General features: G+C 50.7%; 1 protein-coding gene across 1 annotated transcript; it reads right to left on the bottom strand.

The window, feature by feature from the left end:
- Positions 1 to 584: 584 nt before the first annotated feature.
- Positions 585 to 20063, bottom strand: LOC123350596. Its single transcript, XM_044989244.1, has 7 exons — positions 19905 to 20063; positions 18823 to 19743; positions 17306 to 17501; positions 14281 to 15148; positions 4888 to 5767; positions 3416 to 3590; positions 585 to 2091 (listed from the first exon to the last, which is right to left on the bottom strand). Exons 2-7 carry the CDS (start codon positions 19558 to 19560, stop codon positions 1208 to 1210), a joined length of 3741 nt encoding a protein of 1246 aa, XP_044845179.1. The 5' UTR covers positions 19561 to 19743; positions 19905 to 20063; the 3' UTR covers positions 585 to 1207.
- Positions 20064 to 27963: the final 7900 nt, after the last annotated feature.

The following is a 27963-nucleotide window of genomic DNA, read 5'->3' as shown; positions in this document are numbered from 1 at the left end:
TTTTGACCCTTCAGGCATTTGGAGCCCAGCCAAGAATGCTTTCCGGAGATTGCAGGGACTGTGGGATAGCTGGAGTCCTCAGTACCCCCTCCATCCCTCCATGAGCATCCATTTGATTCTTTGGCTTTCCATTACGCTTCTCACGCAGCACTGTGCTGAATCCCTGCTGTGGCCTCTGTCTATCATAGCCTGGAGATTTTTTCAAATGCTTTGTCATTTCATCTTCTGTAACGGAGCTCTGATGGAACAGATTTGTCTCCCCATTCAGCAATCAGATCCAGTATCTCCCGTACGGTCCATGCTGGAGCTCTTTTTGGATTTGGGACTGCATTGCCACCCATGCTGATCAGAGCTCCACGCTGGGCAAACAGGAAATGAAATTCAAAACTTCGCGGGGCTTTTCCTGTCTACCTGGCCAGTGCATCCGAGTTTAGATTGCTTTCCAGAGCGGTCACAGTGGTGCACTGTGGGATACCGCCTGGAGGCCAATACCGTTGATTTGCGGCCACACTAACCCTAATCTGACATGGCAATACTGATTTCAACGCTACTCCTCTCGTCAGGGAGGAGTACAGAAATCGGTTTAAAGAGCCCTTTATATCGATATAAAGGGCCTCATTGTGTGGATGGGTGCAGGGTTAAATCGGTTTAATGCTGCTAAATTCAGTTTAAACGCATAGTGTAGACCAGGCCTGAGTTACAAATCAGGCATTGCAGGGGCCAGGCAGTGAGAGGTGCTGCTAGCAGAGTGCTGTTGGGAAGCAGGACCATTTCTCCTGTGGAGTTGATAGATCTCAGATGTTGGGGCCTTGGAAAACAAAAATCCTTTCTCCTCTGGCTGGCCTGCTTTGCTTATGGATACTACAAATACACACCTGCCCCAGAGCAGCAGAAAGGAAACCAGGGCTCTCCTATCACCTTACCGCCTTTCTGCAGCACTTCAACATATGGAGAGAGATATACAAGAGCTAGGTGCTATTAGTAAAAGCAGGTAAGAACAGAATATCTTCTGGAGGTTTCAGGCACTGGGACTCCACTTAAGCCTCCCTCATTCTCCTGTAGGATGTGAGGGGGTGATGATGGCATAAGGGAGGGTGGAGGGCTGACTTCCCTCAGGCTGTGTAGTAGTGGCTCATGTTCTGCTCCAATCACATATACAGGCTAACGGGAGGGGAGCTCTTGCTTAGTCTATAGTCTAAACATGGTCTCACTTGTTTCTGGCTGCGGCTCTGGCGTGGATTCTCTGGTGACGGGCCAGAGAGGATTTGTTACTGAAGCTCTTCCCGCACTCAGGGCATGGGAAGGGCCGCTCGCCCGTGTGAGAGCGCTCGTGCACAGTGAGATCAGCGAGGTATTTGAAGCTCTTCCCACACTCAGTGCATGGGTAAGGCCGCTCCTCAGTGTGGCTTCTTTGGTGTTTAGTCAGGTTGGAGAGCTGGCTGAAGCGCTTCCCGCACTCAGCGCAGGGGTAGGGTCGCTCACCTGTGTGGGAGCGCTGGTGCTTATTCAAGTCTGAGGGGTGAGTGAAGGTTTTCCCGCACTCAGCACAGGAGTAAGGTCTCTCCCCTGTGTGCAGTCTCTGGTGAGTGGTCAGTGTGGAGAGGTGGCCGAAGCGTTTCCCACACTCTGCACAGAAATAGGGTTTCTCTCCTGTGTGGGTTCTCTGGTGTGTCTTGAGATGAGCTAGGCGGTTGAAGCTCTTCCCACAGTCAGCACAAGGATGGGGCCTCTCACTCCTGTGGACTTTTCCATGCTCTGTAAGCTTCTGCTTGTCCCCGAACCTTTCCCCACAGTCTCTACCTCTGTGGGGTTTCTCTGTCCTGAGAAAATTGCTTTGACAGTGATAGTCTCCTGTGGTCCGTGGTCTCCCCGGTGCAGGGAGCTGGGTTAGTCTCCTAAATCTGCTCTCACATTCCCCTGGGGGATCTGTCTCAAGTGCTGGGCTCCTCTTCTGCCTCTTGCAGGCTTCTCCCTGCTCACATTTGTGGGTAACACTCTCCCCTGATCCCCTTTCTGGTACGCTGGGCAGCAGCACGTTTTCAGGGCCTTCGTCACAAGGCTGCTCCTCAGTTCTGCTCAGGATCCCAGCACCTGGATGGAAAGAAGAATCCATTTCATGTGCTGCTGTTGTAAAGGAAAGTCACTCATCTCATGGCCATGACTGTGGCAGCCTCACATCCTCCCCACTGGAGATACCCCAAGAGGATCCCGAGTCAGCCACACAGAAATAGGGCTGAAGGGAGCTGTGGAGGGGGAAAAGTCAGAAAGGCCCACATCCCATTCTTCATTCCCTTCCTTTTTCCCCTCAGACCCCACCAGAAGGTTTTTACAGCCTTCTCCTCCCCCCATTCAGCCCCTATCACCTTGCTAAGACCCATACCAGCCACTCAATACAGGCTTCTTTGCCGGCAGCCTCCCTTCTCTCACTCCTGCCCTCTCGGCTCACCTCCTTTACCTTCACTCTGTGCCTCTCCTGTACTTGTCTCTTTACCTCTTCTCCTAGCTGAATATCCCCTTAAATCTTTCTGTCCCCTTCCCTTTTAGCCGGCTCTCTGCTCCTGGCTTCTCTCGCTCCCTTCAGCTCGCCCCAAGTAGTCTGTTTCTCTGCAGATCAGTCCCCACAGAAGCAGGACTAGCTAATCTATTTGGTACACCCCTCCATTCCAGGCAACTGCTTTTCCTGCTCTTCCTAAGGTGATCAGAGGGTGACAATCATGCTTGGCGTTTTACAGAAATCCACTTAAAGGATTAGCTATCCTGTGTACGTGCCCTTTTGCTAAACCGTGTCAGAATCCACTGCCAAACCTGCTGCTGCCCAGGACAGTTTCTTCCTCTCAGGATTTCTCAGCCTATTTGCACCACAATGCCCCGTGCTGGGGCTCATTCTCCAGGCTTTATTTTTACTATATCATACACTACACCAGCACATGCAGATATTCTTGTCCCTGAGTTTGGCAGTGAATTCAGAGGGCTCCTGCATTCCCACTGCTACAGCTCCCAGAATGCCAGGAAGGACACAGAGGACAGTTCAACATCGTGGGAGCGGGTGGCAAGGACTAGGGTCTGCACAGGTGTTCCTTTCATGGCCAACCCCACCTCACTCACTGCTAAGGCACTGAAGCTTTCCTGGCCCAGGGATGATGAACTGTGACCCACAATACCTACCCCAAATTCCCTTAATGAGCACCTACTGCCACTCACTATGCAGCCCCCTCTCTTTTTCAGGCATCACTCTTGCTTACCTGTAGATGGAAGGCTCTGTACATCATTACAGTTCTCCAAAGCCACTGAGTTACCCTCCACAGACCCTCTGACTTAGAGGTTCCCTTGTTACTATCATCTGTGCCCCCTTCCCTTGCCCCCCACCCCCCTTGGTGAGAAGAACACCCCTTATTCCCTGTACGTGGCTCATTACCAGTTTCCTGTAGTGTTTGATTCTCCTCGGCACAAGGCAACTTGGACTTGTCTTGTCCAACCTCCTCTGGGGAGACGCACTTGTGACTGGGCTGCAGTTGCTCCAGCTGGGAGTTCTGAGATTCCCATAATGCTTCAGGTGTCTCCATTTCCTCAACCTTTACGTGCACTGTGACCTAGGAATGAACCCCATACAGGCACATCACTTTGAAGCCAGGGCCTGAGAATCACGGGGAAGAGCTGTACTGTATCTAAAAGGCCATGCTGGCAAAGCAATACCCAGAGGCTCCTAGCCCCTAACAGGGTCAAGGGGACTTGGAGGACCTGCCTCACTAAAGTACAGACTTATCCCTCTGATGAGCTGAAGGGGAAGCCACAGAGGTTAATTTATTGGAGCTATGTCCTGTCCCAGCCAGTCAGGGCCAGCATTGCAACTGCAGCCTTGTAAAGGACTGAGCAGGACATTACAGGCATCAGGCACTCCACTGTCAATGTGCCTGGAGGGCTTCCAAAGCATTCAAATTGGCAGGGTCCCACCTTGCCCCCTTGACTGCTGTCTGAATCACCTGTCCTGTGGATCTGGCCACCCTGCAGTAGGGGCTTGTAGATCCGCAAAAAGAACAGGAGTACTTGTGGCACCTTAGAGACTAACAAATGTATTTGAGCATAATTTGTTAGTCTCTAAGGTGCCACAAGTACTCCTGTTCTTTTTGAGGATACAGACTAACACGGCTGCTACTCTGAATCTTGTAGATCACATCTACATTTCAGGCTTTGTTACCAACTAGAACACCACAAGCTTTTCTTCTCAGCCTTGCACACCCACACATGTTTCCTGGGCATTCAGGCAGAGTCCTACCCTCACTTTGAAAATCCCAGGGCATCCAGCTCTCACTAGAGCTCCCAGGTGCACGTGGATGCATATTTATACCCACTCAGGCTTTTAATAATGTTGCTCTTATTGAGTAAAAATGGCTTCTTCCTTGCCCCCTTTCCACAGCTGCAACATCCAAAATAACCCACTGACCAGCATGTTCAAATACAGTAACCAATTCTCCCTCTCACCTTCCCCAATCTGACTGGGGCTTCACTACTGATCCAAGCCTTGGTGAGGCACTGAGTGCACTGTAACAGCAGCCACAGTTGCTCACAATGGGCCTGCTGAGAGGTACTGAGTGAAGGGGACAGGTGGGAGATGGCAACATTTACAAAGAGAGAACACCAGGATCTGCAGAGCAGAGCGTCACAGAGCAGGGAGCTCTGGAAATCTCTGCAACTGGGGACCCAGCTGAGTCCTGCGTCCTGGACAGCCCAGACCCCAGTGCTGAGAGCAGGATTACACAGAACAAGCCCAACTCACGTCCCGCCTTGAGAATTCCCTGTGTTCATCCAGCACCAAAACCTGCCCCGTCAAATTCCTTGCAGAGCCCAAAGGAGGCAGCCCCCTGGACATTCCCCTGAACCTGCTCTCACCTGCTGCTCCCACACTCCAGCCTCTCGCTGTCCCAGCTGGAAATCCTCTGCCAGGGAAACAGCCTGGGCGCAAGTTTCCGGGTGACGTACCCAGATCCAGCTCTGGATTTCCTCAGGCAGGATGGTCAGGAACTGCTCCAGGATCAGCAGCTCCATGATCTGCTCCTTGGTGCGGATCTCCGGCTTCAGCCATCGATGGGAGAGTTCCCGCAGGCGGCTGCAGACCTCCTGGGGCCCTTTGGCCTCCTGGTAGCGGAACTGCCTGAAGTGAAGGCGCTGCATCTCCGTGCTGATGTTGCAGCCTCGCAGGATGGCTGTCTTCACCTTCCCGTAGTCTTGGGCGTCTCTGGCATTCAGGCTGCTAATGGCCTGTTGGGCTTTTCCAGTGAGAGATGGCAGGAGTCGAGTCACCCACTCTCTTCTGGGCCAGTGGCAGGCTTCAGCCACTCGCTCGAAGGAAGCTAGATAGACCTCAATGTCATCCTCTGGTGTGAGCTCAGGCAGTTCTGGGTTTCCCCAGGCCCGGGCTGATGCCGGTACAGCCTCAGAAGAGGTCCATGGGGCTCGCAGCATGTCCTGATTTTGATTTTCCCAATGCTGGGGGATCTTCTCCTGTTGCTCAGAGCTGGATTTTTGTCGTCCTGTCCGGGACAATGGGGGACATGCTGAGATGGGTGGCATCACAGCAGCGTCTTTCCCTTCTCTCTCCAATTCCTTCCCTGGTTTGGGCCCTGCTGGATTTTCTGTTTCCACTTTGACATGCGTTAGCACCATTTGTTGTAGTGGACCCTGGATCTGCAGCCCCAGGGGCTTCCGACCACTGTGCTTTGCAGCCATTTTGTGTCTTGTGAAAACAGCCTTATCCCAGCTGAGGTAAGTGCTTTAGTTTTCAAACCTGCATCTCTCCCTTGTTCCTGCTGGAATGGTCCAGGCTCCTGCAGCAAAACACTGACTAGGGATTTCACTGTGTAACAAGGACCCCAGTAAACAGAAGGGAAAAGAGACACCCAGGCCTGATTCACCCAAACAGCCTGGTCCCCTTCAGCACAGACTAGTCCCCTGCTGACCCCTAATCCGGTACTGATAACTAAGCACTCAAAATTCACAAGTTTAGCTTTATCACCATAAGATTTACAATGATAAATGTTGGGTTCTGTTTTGCACCCTGTAGGATTCAGGTTTCCAAGCTTTTCTCTGCAGCCTTGAGAGCTAGGAACTTACTACTTCATTCATTTTAACCAATGCAGGGACTGAGCTGAAGCTCTAAGAACATCATCACATATCCAGGGTCTTGTGATAAGCTCCTGAGAACTGGCAATAATGGTCATTTCAGCTCCCTGCCCCGCTCCCAGCACAGGAAGGCCCCTCCCTGAGTCCCTAACCCCCATCCAGCCTGACCCATATCCCCAGCTCCCTGCCCCCCAGCACAGCCACACCCTCCCCCCCGCCCATATCCCCAGCTCCCTGCCCCCCAGCACAGCCACACCCTCCCCCCCGCCCATATCCCCAGCTCCCTGCCCCCCCCAGCACAGCCAGACCCCTCCCCCCAGCACAGCCAGATCCCATATCCCCAGCTCCCTGCCCCCCTCCAGCTTCCTGGCCCCCCAGCACAGCCAGACACCTCCGCCCGCCCATATCCCCAGCTCCCTGCCCCCCAGCACAGCCACACCCTCCCCCCCGCCCATATCCCCAGGTCCCTGCCCCCCCAGCATAGCCAGACCCCTCCCCCAGTCCCTGCCCCCCAGCACAGCCAGATCCCATATCCCCAGCTCCCTGCCCCCCTCCAGCTCCCTGCCCCCCAGCACAGCCACACCCTCCCCCCCGCCCATATCCCCAGCTCCCTGCCCCCCAGCGCAGACGGGCCCCTCCCCCACCCGGAACCCCCGGTCCCGGCCGTCCCCCGCCTCACCTCGCCGCCCCGCCCGGACGCAGGGGGAGGCCGGGCCGGTTCCCCAGACAAAGAGCTTCCGCCCCGGCCAGCGCAGGGTTAATCCCCAGCGCGAGGATTGGCCTCGATCGCTGTCAGTCACTCACAGCCCGGCCCCGGCCCCGGCCCCTGCTCGGCCGCCTCGGGGGCTCAGTCCCTAGAGCCGGGCAGGGGGCAACGGGCCAGAGCTGCCGCCCCCCCCCCATCCGGGGCTGCCCCTCTGCAGCGGGCTGGGGCTGGGGCTCCCGGGCAGGGGCTGCCCGCAGAGAGCGGAGACCCCCGCCCAGGGCCAGCTCCCTTCCAGGATCACCAGTCAAGGGATCCAGAGGGGCCACTTCCCCCCAGCATCTTCCTCGGGCTGCCCCCCGCCAGACACCCTGCCCCGCACACCCCTTAGTTCTCAGGAACCTGCCGGTGTGAACCCATCTCAGGCCCTCTGGCCTCTCGAGCCCCTTCCTCAGCTCCCCTGAGTCCTCACACGCTCCTCACTGGGATGAGACACACTGAACAAAAGCAACAGGGTAAAAATCCACCCCCATCGGGAAGGGTATGTGGGGCAGAGGGGGCAGAACAGGGCCTTGGTCTTCTGAGTAGCTGAAATTACAGGCCAGGTAGGTGGGATGTATAGGAGGATCATACAGGGCCTGGGGGCAGGATTCTGTACTGTATGGGGCAGTAGAGGGGGTTACCGGTCTGGGCAATATGTAGGTGATTTGGGAGCTGAGTGTATCTTACGTTTATTGCAGTTCTTCCTTTCCCATTACCCAGCCTCCATCAAGCCAGGGCCTTTTCTTCTGCCTCCTTTCACAGAGTTGTTCCATTGTGTGTAGACCTGGCATAGCTAGGCTGAAATTCATCCTTTCTCTTTGCTGTTTAGATGTTGTTCTCCTCTGGTAATTCTCAAGACCTGGGTCTGTGGCCATATTTGTTCCCAGTGTGGTTGAAGGGCAAGGAATTGACCTTAGAGGAGATAGCACCGCCTGGAGCATTATGGCAGTCTCAGAGCTCCCAGCCTCAGTGATTGCAGCCCAGTCCTGAGTATATGTCCCAGACTCCTGGGACCACATAGGGTGACCAGACAGCAAATGTGAAAAATCAGGACAGAGGGTGGGAGGTAATAGGAGCCTATATAAGAAAAAGACCCAAAAATAGGAAATATCCCTATAAAACTGGGACATCTGGTCACCCTAGGACCATAGTACTAACTGCCCAGTGTCCTTAAAAGGAGCTGTGAGCGCTCCAGGAAACTGATAATTTGTATCTATAGGGATCAGGGGCTGCCCCTCCACTGTGTAAGGTATGGGGGGCACTGAGGGGATAGTGGGGAGGGAAGTCCCTCAGTGCCCCCCATACTTTACACACTGGAGGGGCAGCCCCTGATCCCTATAGATGCAAATTATCAGTTTCCTGGCTGAGAATATGGAGGGACAGGTTGGCTTAGGGAATTAAATTGAGGCATGGAATCCTTTATTGCTAAAGCATTGTGCACTTGATTGGATAACAGAGATTGCACAGTGGTAGTGGGGGCCTCACCAAGAAGATTGGGAGATAATAGAGGTCTCAGCTGACAGGTGTTTCAAGAGGGGAGCAGATGCTTGGGGCTCTAATGTAGAGAAAGCTCATGCTGGGTGTTGCATCTCATTGGAGACTTCTCAGGGAGAATCAGGTGTCTCACAGGGATGAGCCTTTGGGGCATATGGGGCAGGACCTGTGGGTCTGGGGTTGTGGTAGCTTGGCATCCCACAGTGAAACAGCCACCTCTTTTTGCCATCCCCAAGTGCCCTGTTCATATTCTATCCAGCAGGTGCTGTGTTCTCACAGCCCTGCAGGAGGGGCAGGCAGAGTTGCCAGGCAGTATTTGGTGGGGGATTTTTTGAGTTTCTCACCATCGTGTAGTTCTTGGCATCAAGTCTGTGACTATTCCCCTATTCAAAATAGCCATCGTCTCCCATTATTTCCAGCTGATCTAAAGCCAAGTTGGCCTCAGTCAAGATAGCCCCCATTTTCCTGCAGCCTTTGTGTGCGGCAGTGAGGCTGCCCCTGGTATAGGTGACTGCCCGTGCCAACTCCCATTGTTTTCAAGGAGACTGAAGCCAAACTTCTCAGGGAAGATGGCTGTGGCTCAGTGGTCAGAGGGCTGAGCGGGAAACGAAGAAAAAGGAGGAAGACGAGCTAAGGTGGTGGTTCGCAAACTTTTGCATTAGTGACCTCTTTCACACAGCAAGCCTGTGTGCAACTGCCCTTTATAAATTAAAAACACCTTTAAAAATATTTAACACTATTATAAATGCTGGAGGCAAAGCAGGGTTTGGGAGTGGAGGCTGACAGCTGCGACCACCCATGTAATAACCTTGCAGCCCCCTGAGGGGTCACAACCCCCCGTTTGAGAACCCCTAAACTAGGGGCAGAGCCTCTCTGAGCAGCCAGCAGGCAGGCTGCCACAGCGGTTTGGAAGGGGGATTTCTAGAGCTGAGGCTGAGGCCTGGGATCTCTGCTGTTCCCTGGACCCTCCTACTTCCTTCTGATATCTTCCCCAGTAGTGTAAGGCTCCAGGGCCTTTCCAGGGAGAGGTGAGCTCCCCGTGGCCAGCCCCATGTGCCCGTCCTTGCCACCTGCTTGCACTTTATGTCCATCTACGTTTTGAGCAGAGGGTGTAATTTCCCAGTCAAGGAGCCCTAGCCACATTAGCTCTGATTGAGCTGGTGTGCTAAAATAGAGTGTAGCCATGGCGGTGTGGGGGCTAGCTGTCCTGAGAACGTGCCAGGCATCTTGTTGGACCGGTATATGTGGGCAGCTAATCCCTCCTGCCACTCCAACTACACTCTATTTTTAGTATGCTGGCTCAGAGCATCTCCTCGAGCTGCGAGTTACATCCCAGGTGAAGTGTAGATATACCCTATGTCAGACAGGCCTCGGTGTCATCTATTCCCTGGGCAGTGGGAGTGTAGGATTTGGGATCCAGCCCATCTTGGCTCAGAGCCACACTGGGATTAGGAATATTTATGAGTTCTTGGAGATGGCAAAAACTGACCTAGACCTGGCTCCTCTTCCTCCACTTTCACTGGAGTCTCTCTCACTCCTCCTATGAAGTCTACAAAGCAGGTCTTGTCCCCCTCCAGTCCTTATTCATGGCCCTTTTGCTCTTCTTTTGGCAACTCACAAAGTCCTTGGAAAAGGACAGTCTGCCATTCCATTTTGACATCTCAGGGCTGCTTTCCTGCAACATGCATGTTTCCAACACCGACTCCTCAGCAGCAGCTGTCAGAGTCCTTTCTGAGGATTTGGCCACTGGCTAGCCTGTTAGTCAGGGGTCGATGGCAGTGGCAATTCCTGAGTCTTGTCTCCATTACAGCTACCCCTGTTCCTTCCCAGAGAGCAGGTGCACCAGGAGTGAGTTATGACCTAACTTGCCAAGTCACACATTCATCCACACTGAGAACAGCTGGGCTGCAGGAAGCCAGGCATCCAGTCACAATGCACAAGACTCACTAACTACCTTGAAGTTCCAAGTCTGGTTTTACTTTGCTGGTTCAGGGAGCCCAACACTCCAGGACATGTGATGTCTGCATGGGAACAGCAAGATGCCTGCTCCAAAGGGTAACTATCTCTTCCAAGCACTCCGTGCAGATGCAAAGATGCTGGGCTAGCATCCATTCTGGCTACCCTGGTTCTTACACTGGTAACATTTTAAGGTAAGCGACACCAATTGCCTCCTTCTTACTGTAAATTCTCAAATACTGTAACGTCTTTTCTGGAGTGTTAGGTCTCTTTTCCCCACTGTGTAGTTCCACCTGGACTGCAGACAAAAAGGTAGGAGATAGATGGCTGGGGGTGGAGAAGCTGTCCCTTTATCCCATGATATGGAAATCGTAGGAATATAGGACTTGCCAGACTGGATCAGACCTAAGGTCCATCTAGTCCTGTATCCTGTCTGACTGTGGCTAGCATCAAATGCTTCAGAGGCTGGTGTAAGAACCCCCTGCAGTAGCAAATATAGGACAATCCACTCCCACATAAAGTCTTATCCTGATTGCCTACAAATAGAGACTGGTTTAAACCCAGAAGCATGAGGTGTAATATCATCACCATAATTTTGTATGTAATAATTATTGTAACTGGATATAAGAATATCCACATACGTATCCAATCCTTTTTTAATCTTGCTAAGTTTTTGACCTCGTGGACTTCCTGTGGCAATGAGTTCCTCCGTCTAAATTACATGCTGTGTGAAAAAGTATTTCCTTTTATTATTTTTCAGTGTGAGTGTGCTAATAACAGTTGCAGATGACACAAAGTTGGGAGGTATTGCCGGTATGGAGGAAGAATATCATACATGAAGATCTGGATGACCTTGAACACTGGAGTAATAGAAATGGGATGAAATTTAATAGTGCACAGTCATGCACTTAGATACTAATAAGAATTTTTGCTATGAAGTGGGCACCTTATCCATTGGAAGTGACAGAAGAAGAGAAAGACCTGAATGTATTGGTTGATCACAGAATGCCTGAGCCATCAATGTGATAAAACTGTGAAAAAGGCTAATGCAATCCTAGGATGCATCAGATGAGGTATTTCCAATAGAGCTATGGAAGTGTTATTACTATTATACAAGGCACTGGTGAGACCTCAGCTGGAATACTGTGTGCAGTTCTGGTCTCCCACGTTTAAGATGAATTCAAACTGGAACAGGCTATTAGGATGATCAGAAGAAAGAAGAACCAACCTTAGGAGAGGAAACTTAATGATCTTAAGTATCAGGGCGTAGCCGTGTTAGCCTGTATCCACAAAAACAACAAGGCATCCAGTGGCACCTTAAAGACTAACAGATTTATTTGGGAAGAAGCTTTCGTGGGTAAAAAACCTCACTTTTTCAGATGCATGAGTGAAAGTTACAAATGCAGGCATTATCTGTAACTTTCACTCCATGCATCTGAAGAAGTGAGGTTTTTTACCCACGAAAGCTTATGCCCAAATAAATCTTAATCTTTAAGGTGCCACTGGATACCTTGTTGTTTTAATGATCTTAGCTTGTTTAGTCTAACCAGACAAAGGCTGAGGGGACATATGATTGCTCTCTATAAATGCATCAGAGGGATATACACCAGTGAGGGAGAGGAGATATTTAAGTTAAGGGCCAATGCTGACACAAGAACAAATGGATGTATTGGCCCTCAGCAAGTTTAGGCTTCAAATTAGATGAAGGTTTCTAACCATCAGAGGAGTGAAGTTCTGGAACAGCCTTCCAAAGGGAGGAGTGGGGGTAAAAAACCTAACTGGTTTCAAGACTGAGCTTGTTAAGTTTATGGAGGAGATGGTATTATGAGGTTGCCCATCTGAGACTGCTAGCAGCAAATATATCAAATGGCCAGAGATGGGAAACTAGATGGGGACGGTTCTGAGTTAGTACAGAGAATTCTTTCTCAGGTGTCCGGCTGGTGGGTCACACCTACATTCACAGGATCCAACTGATCTCCATATCTGGGGTAGGGAAGGAATATTAGCAGAGTTCCTGGTGGTTTTTCATCTTCCTCTACAGCATGGGTCACTTGGGGGTATAAACTAGAGTAAACGGTAGCTTCCCTGTAACTTGAAGTCTTTGAGTCAAGATCTGAGGACTTCAGTAACTCAGCCAGAGGTTAGGGGCCTATTACAGGAGTGGTTGGGTGAGGTTCTGTGGCCTGTGATGGGCAGTAGGACAGACTCAATGATAGTCCCTATTGGCCTTAAAGTCTATTAGGCTAATTTGCCCCCCTTTAGTTTCATTCAGGATCCTCAGGTTTACGTGTTATGAGACAAGGAGAACAGAGAATGTCCTGATCTATCTATCTTTATTCCTGTTATTTTATATGCTATTATCTTGCCCACTCTTATTCATCTCCTGGCTAAGGGAAACAACCCCCCTCTTATCCATCTCTCTTCATAGGAGAGTTCTTCCAGGCCTTGATTATTCCCTTCATTGTTCTCTGAACCTCCTCTAGTTCTGCAATATCTTGTTTGCAATAGGGTGACCTAGTTCAGCACATAGGATTCAGATCAGGCTACACGCCTGATCCTCATGGTGCCCAGTGTCCCAATGCACATCTCAGTCTCCCCTATAAGTGTCTGAGTTCTCCCCTCCCCAGTTGTCCCAATTTCTGCCTCTCTCCCTTACCATTCGACAAACAAACCCCCCAGGGGTCTGATAAACCCCTCATTATAGTGATTGGGAAGTCAGGACTGCAGCTAACAAGAAACAAAAATGACAAAAGGGCAAATGACACAGGATAGCTAATTAAGGGACATAATAATGCAGTTAGACCATGTCAAGTGACTAATAAGAATTAAGTATGTAAGAGCAATAACTGCTAATGAACACTATTCACTTAATTACAATGACTGTTCACACGATTCAACTAAAAAATACCAGCAATTCAGAAAAGCAGCAGACGAGGTAGGTCAGTCAATAAAAATAAAGGCCCTGATCTTGCTTGTGGAGAGCTCATTGCAGGATCAAGGCTACATGCTCAAACTCTCAGAAGAAACAGTTAAAGCAACAGTTGTACTGATGGGCAGCTGAACAGTCACACAGTATGGACAAAAAAAAACAACCACATTGCAGAGACAGAGCAGTAAATAAAGAGTTAACATGGCAGCGAGCAAGGCAGGAGCAGCAAACTAATGAGGCAATGAATAAACACACACAATTAATTACATAGCAAACATAAATGCTTAGTTTGGGACAGGAAATAGCAGGAAGCTCCTCTCAGGAGATGGGATGATGCGGCAGACTTTGGGCATAGTTACAGAGGGACACTGAAGGGCTTGGAAAGTCTGGAGTGTGAAGAGGGTGGTTGTGCAGGCCACAGCGGCAAAGCTGGTTGACACAGATGTGGCCAAACACCTCCCCCTGGATCCACAGTTCCCAGCAGTGCTGGGTCTGATGTCACCTCGTGAGTTTGACATAAGCAGCAGCCCTTGAGGAATTCTTTGGTTCTTTTTCCTCATGAAGCTGAGAGATCGTGGGCCTCCCAACCCCTGGGAGAAATCCCTTCCCTATCTCGAGTGACCTGCTCACAGCCTGGGCAAATCCCTAGGTATTGCAAACACCCACCCCAAAACAGCAGAAATACAGAGCCTGTAATAGGCCCCAGCCCAGCCCTTAGAGAAGCTACAGGGAAACCAGAGCAGATTAACTGATGTTCATGTGGACATGAGAGACAGGCTGCTCAATTGCTAAGTAGAGTAGGTAAGGGAGCAGTTCCTGCTCATTTCAGGGGCTGGGACTCCTCAGAGCATAAGGTGAAGCAACCCTCTGTTCTCATGGTTCTTAATCCACCTCATGGGGTCTGTGAGGGAGGGATGGAATTGGTACTGGGAGAAGGGGGCTGATTTCTCCAAGTTCCTTCACTAACTGTTTCCATTCCTCTACTTCACGTTATTATACACACACAGCTGGAGTGGTGCTCTTGGCCAGCAGGTCTCACTTGTTTCTGGCTGCGGCTCTAGCGTGGATTCTCTGGTGACGAGCCAGAGAGGATTTGTTACTGAAGCTTTTCCCGCACTCAGGGCAGGGGAAGGGCCTCTCGCCCGTGTGGGAGCGCTCATGCACAGTGAGATCAGCAAGGTACTTGAAGCTCTTCCCGCACTCAGTGCAGGGGTATGGTCTGTCCTCGGTGTGGCTTCTTTGGTGCATTGTCAGATTGGATTGCTGGCTGAAGCGCTTTCCGCACTCGGCGCAGGGGTAGGGCCGCTCGCCTGTGTGGGAGCGCTGGTGCTTGTTGAGGTCCGAGGGGTTGGTGAAGGTTTTCCCGCACTCAGCACAGGAGTAGGGTCTCTCCCCTGTGTGCAGTCTCTGGTGCGTGGTCAGTGTGGAGAGGTGGCCGAAGCTTTTCCCACACTCCCCACAGGAGTAAGGTTTCACTCCCGTGTGGGTTCTCTGGTGGGTTCGGAGATGGGTCAGTCTGTTGAAGCTCTTCCCACATTCAGGACAGGGATAGGGTCTGTCCTTCTCATGGACTCTCCCATGGGCCATGAGTTCCTGCTTCTCCCAGAACCTTTCCCCACAATCTCGACATCTGTGGGGTTTCTCCATCATGTGAACGCTGCTCTCCTGGCTTTTAAGGTCTCTTACGGCCCCAGGTGTCCCTTGAGTAGGGAGCTGTGGGAACACCCTTGGCGGAATTCGCTCATTCCCAGCTGAGTTTCTCTTCTGCCTCTTGCAGGCTTCTTCCTGCTCAAGTCTGCGGGCGACACTCTCTCCTGATCCGCCTTGCGATGTTCGGGCCAGATCCAAGTTTTCTTGCTCTCCCAAATTGGGCCGCTCCTCCGCTCTGCTCAGGATCCTGGCACCTGCTGGTTGGAAAAGAGAATTTATTTGAGATCCTGCTGTTGTCAGGAGGAATCACTTTTATCCTGGCAGCAAGTGCCCAGGATGCCCCATCCCATCAGTACAGTAATGCTCTGTGCCATCCTGGATCACATGCTCCAGACAGTACTTCACTATTGTGTCACTTACATCAGTGTCTCAAGAGACATTTCCAATGTAGCACTAAGCCCAGAGAGGGGGTGAATTGTGGTTCCTACACTCCCCCTGCCAAAACATCCCAAAATTCCAGGGAGGAGAGGACACTGGGTGAATGGATGGCAAGGACTCAGCACTGGCCATGAGGAACAGCCATGCAGCCTGGACTCAGCCCTCTCTGCTAAGGCCCTGGAACCTAGCACTACCAGAGGTGATGGACTGATTGCCTCTGAGGACACTAGTACAGCAGCCATCAGTCCCAGGAAGTTGTGTCCAAAGGAAACTACGTGCAGGGGCATGGGTCCCTGTTGACAGTCTGTGTGAGACAGATAATAGACAGACGTGGCTGTAGAGATACTGAATGCAGCCAGGTGAATGACACAAGGGAAAGGCTGGGGAGGCATCTGACTAGAACGATGGCTGCACATGCTGAGACCAGCAAAGGGCATCAGCCTCCCAGTAGACAAGAAGCAGTGAGGCTGGCAGAGAAGCATCAGATTGTTCCCCCAGCCCCTACGGGCCAGCCAGGGTGGGAATGGAAAAGCCTGGCACAGCAGGAATCAGTGGGACCATCTTCTCTGTTAGCCACTTGGCTGTTACCAGCCTTGCTGGATATGGCACTGCCCAAGCCATGATTAGAACAGCTCTGCAGATCAACCCTTACAACAGTTAGTGCATCACAGGAGTTTACGCTGGGTGCATGAGAGTGAGCAGGACAGTCCTAGAGCTGCCCGAGAACTGTCAGGGATAGCTGGGGGTGGGACCCCTCCTACTAATAGGGATCTCTTGGGTGGGACTTAACACCTTTGCTAGATTGTGGAGGAACAGCTGAACACATCTGCTGAAGAAAACCTGGAAGGAGCCCAGAAAACTGCCCTGTCATCATGCCCAGAAGGAGTAACTGCTCCTCAAAGGATGCCTTGAGTGGGAGAGACACAGGTGGAGGGGAAGGTGAACAGAGAAAATACCACCACCAGAGGAGGGAAACCTACCACCTGACTTGATGCACAGGAGGCAAGTCAGCAGTAGAGGCTATAAGAAAGGCTGGGAAAGGGTCCACAACTGTTATAAGCCAAGCCAGGGAGCACCCACCTGCTGGACAGAACTTTTCTGTAGAGGTGAACAGTCCCACCCAAAAGTATCTGCACAGAGCCCCTGGGTCAAGTTAGACAGTGAGAAACATGCCTGAGCCCTCTCTGTACTACAGCCCCACCCTTGCTACCCCCAGAGAGGCTGCTCCAGGGATGGACACCAGGCTCCCTCTGGGATAACATCCCATGAACTCACTATCTCAGGCCCTTTCTGCTGAGGATTCTCCTCATTCTCATTTATCTGCTGGAAGAGTAAGAAAATAACCACGGTGCCTCTGTTGAGGAGACCATCAGGGATATGAATCCCCTTTACATTCTGGGGAGCAATTTAGGAGGTGCCAATTCTGCCCTCACTCCCCATATTAGCACCTAGAGGATGGATGGGAGGAAGAGGCTCCTTTTAGGAATCAGTCAGGATGCACGGGAAGGCCTAGGGATGTAGGTCAGGAGGAGAAGGCACTTCCTTGGTAGGATCCTGAACAGGAGACAAGAGATGGCAGAAGGAGGCAGCCACGTGATTAGGGAGCAGTCAGAGTGCAATCCACATTGTAGCCATAACGCCATATGTTACACGAGACATCAGCCTCCACATAGACTCTTCCTCTGAAACTCTGATCCCACCTGTGAACGCCTCGCATAGTTCCCCACCTTCCAAGGTCTCTAAGGTTCCTGTTAGCTATGAAGCCCACAATTGCCACCAAGATTGACCTACCACCATTATCTGGCCTGTTCCGCAGACGCCAATCTTGCTGTGCATTAACCTACAGATTGATGGGTCCACACCTCACTATAAATTCTCTGAGACACTCGGTTCCCCCAAATCTCACCTCCACGCCGTCCCCTCCACACACCCTTTCCTCAGAAAGGCACCCCTAACCAGCCTACATGGCTTATTACCAGTTTCCTGTAGAGCTTCCGTCTCCTCTTCAGGGGCACGTGGCAACTTGTACTTGCTCCGTCCTACCTCCTCCTGGGATCCCCACGTGGTATTGGGCTGTGGTGGCTCCAGCTGGGAACTCTGAGATTCCCATAATGCTTCAGGGGTCTCCACCTCCTCTGGGGTCACTTCCTCGACCTTCACACGCACTGTGACCTGAGAAGGAACCACATGGGTCACTGTGGAACCAGGGCCTGAGAATTACGGGGGAGGGGGAAGAGTCATATCTAAAAGGCCCCATTAGCAAAGAGGTCCACCCCCAGGGTGAAGGCTCCCCCAACCCCTACCAGGGTCAATAGGACTTGGAGGGTCTTCCACACCAAAGTACAGGCATACACATGGGAAGGCTCACCCCCAAAGTGATGAGCCAATGAGGCTGACCAAGAGGATCCCTGCCAGTCAGGGTAGGTACTGAACACTGCCCAGTACTGTACATCCCTGCCACTGGGGACGCGACAGACACGTAACGTTCCACGGCCTGCGAGCCTAGGGGGCTTCCAGATGGGTGTGATCTGCAGGGTGACAGACCCACAACTATCCTGAGGGACACCATGGTGTGCAGGAATTCTCAGCAGTGGAGAATTTCCTTCAGTGCTGGGCCCTGCAGACACCACCAATGGCTTGGGGGAGGCACCACACCCCTTCCTCCGGGGGGTACAATGAGGGCAGAAGTTCTGGGGTCTGGTCCAAGTGAGAGTCCTGCACCCTCGACCTCACCATCAGGGTCTGATTACAGCATGCTTGTATGCTGATTGAAAATTGGCATTTAGCTGTCATTAGTACATGGCAAGTGCATATGGTGATGTATACTTAGTGGCCAAGTCCACTCAGTCCTGAGCCCCCCCATTCAACGTTCCTGGGCATTTGGTCAACTTGGGCTCAGTCAAGACCAACTTTGAAAATTCCCTGGGCACAAAACGTCCACTGAACCTTTGTCTGGGCAAAGCTGGGTACCTGCCCTTAGGCTTCAGATGGGGTCATTTAGTGTGATTTGAAACTGCCCCTTCCCTGGCTCACATGCCAAGTGTGCAGCATCTAGCCCCAAGCAACAAATGCTTCTCTAATAGCACATTTCAAACCAGTGACCAATTCTGCTTGCAGTGTGCTGCTGAGGCATCTCTACCAGGCCAAGTGCTGAGGAGGTCGTCATCCTGTCACCATCATCCCCAAGAAGGGCTGCTGAAGGGTAATGAGGGACCTTGCATACTAAAGAAGCAGTGCCATTTACAAACCAGAGGACACCAGGACCTGCAGAGCAGAGCATACACAGCAGGGAGCTCTGGAAATCCCTGCAGCTGGGGACCCAGCTGAGCCCTAAGCCCCAGACAGCCCAGACCCCAGGGCTGAGAGCAGGATTACGCAGAATAAGCCCCACTCATGTCCCGCCTTGAGAATTTCTATGTTCACCCAGTGCCCAAACCTGCCCCGTCAAATTCCCTGCAGAGCCCAATGGACATTCCCCTGCACCTGCTCTCACCTGTTGCTCCCACACTCCAGCCTCTCGCTGTCCCAGCTGGAAATCCTCTGCCAGGGACACAGCCTGGGCGCAAGTTTCCGGGTGACGTACCCAGACCCAGCTCTGGATTTCCTCAGGCAGGATGGTCAGGAACTGCTCCAGGATCAGCAGCTCCATGATCTGCTCCTTGGTGCGGATCTCCGGCTTCAGCCATCGATGGGAGAGTTCCCGCAGGCGGCTGCAGACCTCTCGGGGCCCTTTGGCCTCCTGGTAGCGGAACTGCCTGAAGTGAAGGCGCTGCATCTCTGTGCTGATGTTGCAGCCTCGCAGGATGGCTGCCTTCACCTTCCCGTAGTCTCGGGCCTCTCGGGCATCCAGGCTGCTAATGGCCTGTTGGGCTTTTCCAGTGAGGGATGGCAGGAGTCGGGTCACCCACTCTCTTCTGGGCCAGTGGCAGGCTTCAGCCACTCGCTCGAAGGAAGCCAGATAGACCTCAATGTCATCCTCCGGCTCGAGCTCCGGCAGCTGAGGGTTTCCCAAGGCAGGGTCTGGAGCTGACACAATTTCAGGAGAGGTCTGTCGCGCCTGCAGCACCTGCCGTCGCTGGGACATCCCTTCTTGTGGCTCCGTCCTGACCTGGTGTAGTCTAATCCGGGACCATCTGGGAGTTACTGTTATGGGGGGTGCCACAATGGGATCTTTTGCAGCCCGCTCGGATTCCTTCCCCGGTCCCGGTTCCACGGGATCTCGCTTTTCCATTTTCGCTTTCGTGGGCCCCACCTGCTGCAGCCGAGCCTGGACCTGGAGGTGCAGGGGCTGTTGGGCCGCCTGCTCTGCAGCCGCTCTCTGCTTTGGGGTTCGGCCTTTTCCCAGCTAGGGTCTAAGCCCCGCTTCTCAAACCTGCTTTCCTCCTTCGGGCCCCTCTTGGAAACACCGGGGAACCTGCAACACAACAGTTCATGGGGATTCTCCTCTGTGACGGGAGCAGGACCCACAACACAAAAGGGAAAAGAGCCCCTGCCTCGACTTCCCCAAACACCCACTGGCCCCTTCCCCCCCGCGCTCCCCCCAGCCCCCACTGCCCTCCACTGCCCCTCGCCTACCCCCGGTTTCCGCAGGGGCTGGGAGCGCGGGGCGCCCGACACAAAGAAACGCAGTGGCTCCTTCCCTAGCAGGGACAGGCAGACAGGAACTCCCCCCGGCGAACGCAGGGTTAATCCCCCCTCCGCACGGCGCGGACTGGCCACCATCGCTGTCACTCAGCTGGAGAGGCGGCTTAACCCTTCCCTGCGCCCCCTCCGCGGCTTCCCGGCGGCCCCACGGCCGGAGCTGGCGTCTGCACCGCGCTGCGAGCGGGGAGGGCGGAGCCCGGCTGCGCAGCTCGGCCTGGGGGAATCCGGCCGGGAGAGCGGGGCGGTGCTTGGCCGGGGTCCGGCCCTCGGCGCCAGGTGCTGCCGGCTGCTCCCGGATGGGATTTGCAGTCCCCGCCCCGCTGGAGGGCTCGTGTGAACGCTGCGGAAACAGGCTGCGGGCAGGAAACCAGGCGCTGGTCTGGGACCTGTCGCTGCTGCCCTTTGCCCGTCCTGCGCCCCTTGCAGCGGGTGTAACGGGAAAGGGGGAGTCATCCCAGGCTGCACGGGACCTCGAGAGGCCCTTTAGTCCAGCTCCCCTTCCTCCGCGGCAGGACCCAGTGTCTCGCCATCACCCGCTACAGGGCTTTGTCTTATGGAGCTGCTGAGGGCAGAATGAATGAAGGACTATTCAGAGAAGAAAGGCTTTCATTGCCTAGCCACTAGTGCTAGGTGCCTGGGCAACAAACAGGAATTGGGATGGCTCATGTGTGAGCCTACCTTGTCTAGTTGGTGTTCCTGACACCTGGAGTGGGAATGCTGAATCCATGGGTACAGCCTATCTGGGAAGGTTGGAGTGGGCAGAGGGGGAGGGTTACTCTATGTCCAAAATGGGATTGTCTGTTTCTGAATCATTGATAACATGGAAGAAAATGATCTTCAACGCTTATGGATCAACAGCCTAGCAGGTAACACACAAGATGGGTGTTAGCTGGTGTCTGCTACAGCCCCTCTAATCACACTAGGGTACTGGATGACTAGCTCCTCATGCTCTATAACAGGGCAGATTGCCCCTTTGAGAGCCTGGAGGCGGGGACAGGGAGCAATCGGTGTGGTTATGGAGGGAAGCTGATCAGGCAGGTGCTGGGAAACAACTAACCTGCTGACCAGCACCTAGCACTTGGGTCTGATTCTTAGCTTGAGGCTATAAATGAGGACCTAGATACCTGAGGGAGGCAGGGCCCAGGAGAGAGCTGAGAGTGCACCCGACGAAGTGGGTATACACCCACAAAAGCTCATGCTCTAAAAACGTCTGTTAGTCTATAAGATGCCACAAGACTCTTTGCTGCTCTCTTGGGGCTGTATGCGAAGACTCTGAGGGTGAACCCCCTGAATTGAGGGAGGTCCTGCTCCTTTAGCTACAGGAGGCTATTGCTATTATTACTCCACACTGCCCTTCTGTTTGTATGTTGGAGAATAAACAGAGCCTTGAGGAAAGGGCTACAAATGGAACTGAGTGGGGCTGACCTGCCCAGGCTGCTACTCAGAGCCACCAGCTGCCATGCACCAATCTGTAATGTGTAGTAGAGAGAAAAACTGTGTGATCGTGGGGGACTTTAATGTGAGAAACATACAGCTGGAAGTCTCATGCTGCCAGTACTAAAACATTCCTGGAAATTCTGACCATTACAGCTGACAATTTCCTAAGTCAAAAAGTGTTGAATCCAACATGGTAGAATTATATATTAGACCTCATCGTGACAGATAAAGAGGAACTGATCACAGAACTATTAGTTAATGGTAGCTTAGGTACAAGTGGTCATGGTATGATCACATTTATAATGTGCAAATAGAATACAGTCCAGACCAGTAATTATATATATAATGCTTTAAAAGAGCCAGTTTCACAAAGCTGTGAACAGTTATGAGCCAAATCAGCTGGGAGGAAGAATTTAATCGGAAAAACTTGAATGATAATTGGGACTTGTTTAAAAACACTTTACTGGATGCCTGAAAAGCCACAATCAAGGAAGAAGGCCATATTGTTTAAAAAACCGACATGGTTTACAGGGGAAGTGAAGGCACCTATAAATAACAAAAAATGATAGATCCCACATGGAAGAAAGAGGAAGCTGATACTATAAATCAGAAGCTAGGAACTGTAGAAAATTGATAAGGGAGAAATCTGTCACTAGCAGAGTTAAGGAAAATAAGGAGGAGGTTTTTTAAAATATAGTAGGAACAAAAAGAATCCTGACAGTGGTATCAGTCCCTTCCCAGATGGAAATGGTAGAAATATCAGTAACAATATAGAAAAGGCAAAAGTATTAAATATTTCTGTTCTGTATTTGGAAAGAAACAGATGATATAGTCTCATCATAAGGTGATAAGGATGTGGATAAATTGGAGAGAGTCCAGCGGAGGGCAACAAAAATGATTAGGGGGCTGGAGCACATGACTTATGAGGAGAGGCTGAGGGAACTGGGATTGTTTAGTCTGCAGAAGAGAAGAATGAAGGGGGATTTGATAGCTGCTTTCAACTACCTGAAAGGGGGTTCCAAAGAGGATGGATCTAGACTGTTCTCAGTGGTAGAAGATGACAGAACAAGGAGTAATGGTCTCAAGTTGCAGAGGGGGAGGTTTAGGTTGGACATTAGGAAAAACTTTTTCACTAGTAGGGTGGTGAAGAACTGGAATGGGTTACCTAGGGAGGTAGTGGAATCTCCTTCCTTAGAGGTTTTTAAGGTCAGGCTTGACAAAGCCCTGGCTGGGATGATTTAGTTGGGTTTGGTCCTGCTTTGAGCAGGGGGTTGGACTAGATGACCTCCTGAGGTCCCTTCCAACCCTGAGATTCTATGGATTTGTACAAGATGGAACACTACCAACAGTGCTGCTTAGTGAGCAGGCAGGGGTGTGGCAGGTCACCTCTCAGTTGCAAATATCATCCTGTCCTTCAATGCCCCTTCAAGGGTTTTCAGTCCTTCCCTTTAGTCTGGGGACTTTGGGGGGTCTGGGCCCTCGAATGGTCAGGGTCTTCCCCAGCTGGGTTCTTCCCCAAGGTGAAGACTCCTGTTGTTCTCATGTCTTCTTGGAATGGGTAGGGAAGCACCTCTCTGTGATCCAGGGCCCAATGGTGAGCAGTTACGCTCTGCACCTTGGAGTGCTAATCAGCCCCCTCCCCCAGCCACTTCCGACACAAGTCTCCTTTTCCCCACAGCATAAATCAAAAAGTCTCAGGTAAAGTCTCTGACCTGCACAATCAGTCCTCTGCCTCTTTTTTTGTAGGTTTGCTCAAGTCTCTGGCAAAGAGCTCCTAGGCCATACTTCTCCCAAGAATTTTGAGCAGCTATCTGCTCCCTTCCATTGCCTGCCTCCTTCTGAGCTGCTCTGCTTTCCCTTTCAAGCCCCTCCTCCAGGTTGTTCAGGCTTTGCAGGTGTGGTTATGGGAGGGCTGCCTGGGCCCGGAGCTTTTCCTTAACACCTTGCTCTTCAGTTTAGGGTTTGTATGTGTCATCATACCATTCCACTAGTATCTGACAAGGATGTTAAACAGCAGCTACTAAAGTTAGACATTTTAACATCAGCAGGTCCAGACGACTTGCATCAAAGAGTTATAAAAGAGCTGGCCGAGGAGCTCACTGGACCATTAATATTGATTTTCAGTAAGTCTTGGAACACTGGGGAAGTTCCAGAAGACACAAAGAAAGCCAATGTTGTGCCAATATCTAAAAAGGGTAAATGGGATGACTCAGATAATTATAAGCCTGTCAGTCTGACATCAATCCCAGGCAAGATAATAGAACGGTTGATATGAGACTTGAGTAATAAACAGTTAAAATGAGTTAACATAATTACAGAAATACCAATCAACATGGGTTTATGGAAAATAGATCCTGTCAAACTAATTTGATTTTTTTTATGAGATTACAAGTTTGGTTGATAAAGATAATAATGTTGATGTAATATATGTAGACTCCTGTAAAATATTTGACTTGGTACCACACAACATTTTGATTAAAATTCTAGAACAATATAAAATTTAGCCCACATTAAATTGATTAAAAGCTGTCTGATAGATCTCAAAATGTAATTATAGACATGGAATCATTATTGAATGGTTGTGTTTCTAGTGGGATCCTGCAGGGATTGGTGCTTGGCCCTACACTATTTAACATTTTTATTAATGACTTGGAAAAAACAAAATCATCACTGATGAAGTTTGCAGATGACATAAAAATTGAGGGAGTGGTAAATAATGAAGAGGACAGGTCACTGGTATAGCACAAGCTGCATCGCTTGGTAACTTGGGCACAATCAAACATGTATTTTAATATGGCTACATGTAAATGTATCCATCTTGGAACAAAGAAGGCAGGCCAGACTTACGGGCAAGGTGAGGGGAACGGACTCTGTCCTGGGAAGCAGTGGTACTAAAAATACCTGGGGGTTGTGGGAGATAGTCAGTTGAACATGAGCTCCCAGTGTGACACTGTGGCAAAAAAGGCTAATGTGATCCTTGGACGCATAAACAAGGGAATCTTGAGTAGGATAGAGAGGTTATTTCACCTCTGTGTTTTGCTGTGATGCAGCTGCTGCTGGAATACTATGTCCAGTTCTGGTGTGCACAATTCGAGAAGGATGTACATAAATTGTAGACAATTCAGAAAAGATCCACAGGAATGATTAAAGGATTAGAAAACCTGCCTTAGAGTGATAGACTCAAGGGGCTTAATCTATTTAGCTGAATCAAGAGAAGGTTACGGGGGGACTTGCTCACAGGCTATAAGTACCTACATGGGGAGCACAGATTTGACAAAGGGCTCTTCAAGCTAGCAGAGAAAGGTAGAACACGCTCCGATGGCTGGAAGTTGAAGCTAGACAAATTCACACTGGAAATAAGATACACATTTCTAAAAGTGAGGGGAATTAACCTTTAGAACAATTTACCAAGAGTTGTGGGGAATTCTGCATCCCTGACACTTTTTAAATCATGATTGGCTGTTTTACTGCAATATCTGCTCCAGGAATTATTTTGGGAAAACTTCTCTGGCCTGTGCTATACAGGAGGTCATGCAGTCATAGGCCTCAAGGCCAGAACTGACCACCAGATCATCTAGTCTGACTTCCTCTATACCACAGGCCACCAGCACCACCCATCACCCACACACTAAACTTATTACTTGAAATTAGGCCAAAGTGTGACAGCCCTTAGGAGACTCAACTATTACATTGCACAGGGAAGGACCAAGGTGCACCAGGGCCTGAGGCCCCCACAATGGCAGAGAAATGATTACATGAGATACATCCAAATAATCCTGGCATGTGACTCACTCAGAGGAAGCCAAAGGCCAAGGAAAAAAACAAAAACCATTGGTCACTGCCAATCTGACCTGGAGAAAAATTCCTTCCTGACAGGGGGAGGGATAGCTCAGTGGTTTGAGCATTGGCCTGCTAAACCCAGGGTTTTGAGTTCAATCCTTGAGGGGGCCACTTAGGGATCTGGGGCAAAAATTGGTCCTGCTAGTGAAGGCAGGGGGCTGGACTCAATGACCTTTCAAGGTCCCTTCCAGTTATAGGAGATTGTTATATCTCCAATTATTATTACATATGGCAAACAGTTAGACTCTGAGCATGTGGGCAAGAACCAGCCAGTCAAGCACCTGAGAGACAGAATACCCTAGTGTCCCATCTCCAGCCATGATGGAGGATGCTTCAGAGGAAGGGGATAGCAAAACCCTCCCATAATACATCAGGGGGGATCCCTTCTCTACACCTACAAGTGAATTGCTTTATGAGCTGGATGCACAAAAACAATATGTGTTTTAATATAGCCAGCTGTACATCTAGGAGCAAAGAATGCAGGCCACACATACAGAATAGGGGACTCTACCCTGGGAAGCAGTGACTCTGAAAAAAAGTGCTCATGATGGATAAGCAGCTGAACATGAGCTTCCAGGGCAATGCTGTGGCCAAAAGGGCTTGATCCTTGGCTATCAAGTAGGTGTACAGTTTGTGTTACCTTTGTATTTGGCACTGGTATGACCACTGCTGGAATACTGTGTCCAGACCTCAATTCAAGAAAGATGCTGATAAACTGGAGAGGGTTCAGAGAAGAGCCATGAGAATGATTGAAGGGTTAGAAAACCTGCCTTACAGTCAAAGACTCAATTTATTGAGCTCAATTTATTTAGCTTAACAAAGAGAAGGTTAAGGGGTGACTTGATCACAGTTAATAGACTGCTACATAGGAACAGTGCCTAAATCCTGTGGGCTGGCCTCTGTAGCTCCTGCACCAGCCATCACAAGGGCGTTAGCTGGCTTTGGTGTGAGCTGTAACTCTCTGGCTTGGGCCTCAGTGAAGAAGAGCTTCTGAGTCTCCTAGATTCTATTAGGGCAGTAATGGAGCCTTCTCCTCTGAGCCTCGGCCTTCATCCCCTTCTTCCTCCTTGCACTGATTTGTCCAAGTACCCCGCTGTGATAAGAGATGTTAGATAGAGTTTGCTCCTCTGCCTGCGGGTAGGTGGACTGCTTTGCCAGTGGTGCCTTGTAGATACACCTCTCCTCTGTAATTCTCAGGCTCTGGCTCCACAGTGACATAACTGGCTTATGCCCAGGTCACTTGGTGTGTGTGGTCGTGTAAGTGACTGTGCTGTATGGAGGGTGCTCACACTGAGATTGAGAAGAGGTGGGGGTGTATCTATCTGGGGAGCTCCCAGATTGAATCAGATGTCTCATGGGAGGCCAGTGTCCCACATGGAGGACTGGGGCTGAGCATAGGAGGTGAATGATGGCTTGGCCACCTGCAGTAAGGCCGCCTCCTGTGTCTGCTGTTCACCCAGCATGTATCATATCCTCATGGCCCATATCAGGGTAACAAGCCTTGTGGATAGGTGGGAAGTGGCAGATGTGGTATATCTTGTCTTTAGTGAGGCTTTTGATACTGTCTCACATGACCTTCTCATTAACAAACGGGAAATACAACCTAGGTGGAGCTACTATAAGGTAGGTGCATAACTGGTTGGAACATTGTTCCCAGAGAGTAATTATCAGTGGTTCACAGTCATGCTGGAAGGGCATAATGAGTGGGGTCATGCAGGGATCGGTTCTGGGTCTGGTTCTGTTCAATATCTTCATCGATGATTTAGATAATGGCATAGAGAGTCCACGTATAAAGTTTGTGGACAATACCAAGCTGGGAGGGGTTGTAAGTGCTTCCCCCCCCTCCATAGGAAATGAAAGGATAGGATTAAAATTCAAAATGATCTGGACAAACTGAAGTAAATAGAATGAAATTCAATAAGGACAAATGCAAAGTACTCCACTTAGGAAGGAACATTCAGTTGCACACATACAAAACTGGAAACAACTGTCTAGGAAGGAGTACTGCGGAAAGGGATCTGGGGGTCAGAGTGGATCACAAGCTAAATATGAGTCAACAGTGTAACGCTGTTGCAAAAAAACCCCCCAAATATCATTCTGGGATGTATTAGCAGGAGTATTGTAAACAAAACACGAGAAGTAATTCTATCACTCTACTCTGTGCGGATTAGGCCTCAACTGGAGTATTGTGTCCAGTTCTTGGGCACCACATTTCAGGAAAGATGTGGACAAATTGGAGAAAGTCCAGAGAAGAGCAACAAAAATGATTAAAGGTCTAGAAAACATGACCTATGATGGAAAATTGAAAAAACTGGGTTTGTTTAGTCTGGAGAAAAGACGACTGAGAGGGGACATGTTAACAGTTTTCAAGTACATAAAAGGTTGTTACAAGGAGGAGGGAGAAAAATTGTTCTTCTTAACAGCTGAGGATAGGACAAGAAGCAATGGGCTTAAATTGCAGCAAGGGTAGTTTTGGTTGGACGTTAGGAAAAACTTCCTGTCAGCGTGATTAAGCACTGGAATAAATTGCCTAGGGAGGCTGTGGAATCTCCATCATTGGGTATTTTAAAGAGCAGGTTGGACAAACACCTGTCACGGATGGTCAAGATAATACTTAGTCCTGCCTTGAGTGCAGGGGACTGGACTAGATGACCTCTCGAGGTCCCTTTCAGTTCTGATTCTGTCACTCAGAGCTTCCCACCCACCCTGACCA

This window comes from Mauremys mutica, chromosome 15 (assembly GCF_020497125.1).
Source record: "Mauremys mutica isolate MM-2020 ecotype Southern chromosome 15, ASM2049712v1, whole genome shotgun sequence".
Lineage (NCBI taxonomy): Eukaryota > Metazoa > Chordata > Testudines > Geoemydidae > Mauremys > Mauremys mutica.
Note: the sequence above shows the minus strand (reverse complement) of the source record. Positions and strands in the feature narration are given on the sequence as shown.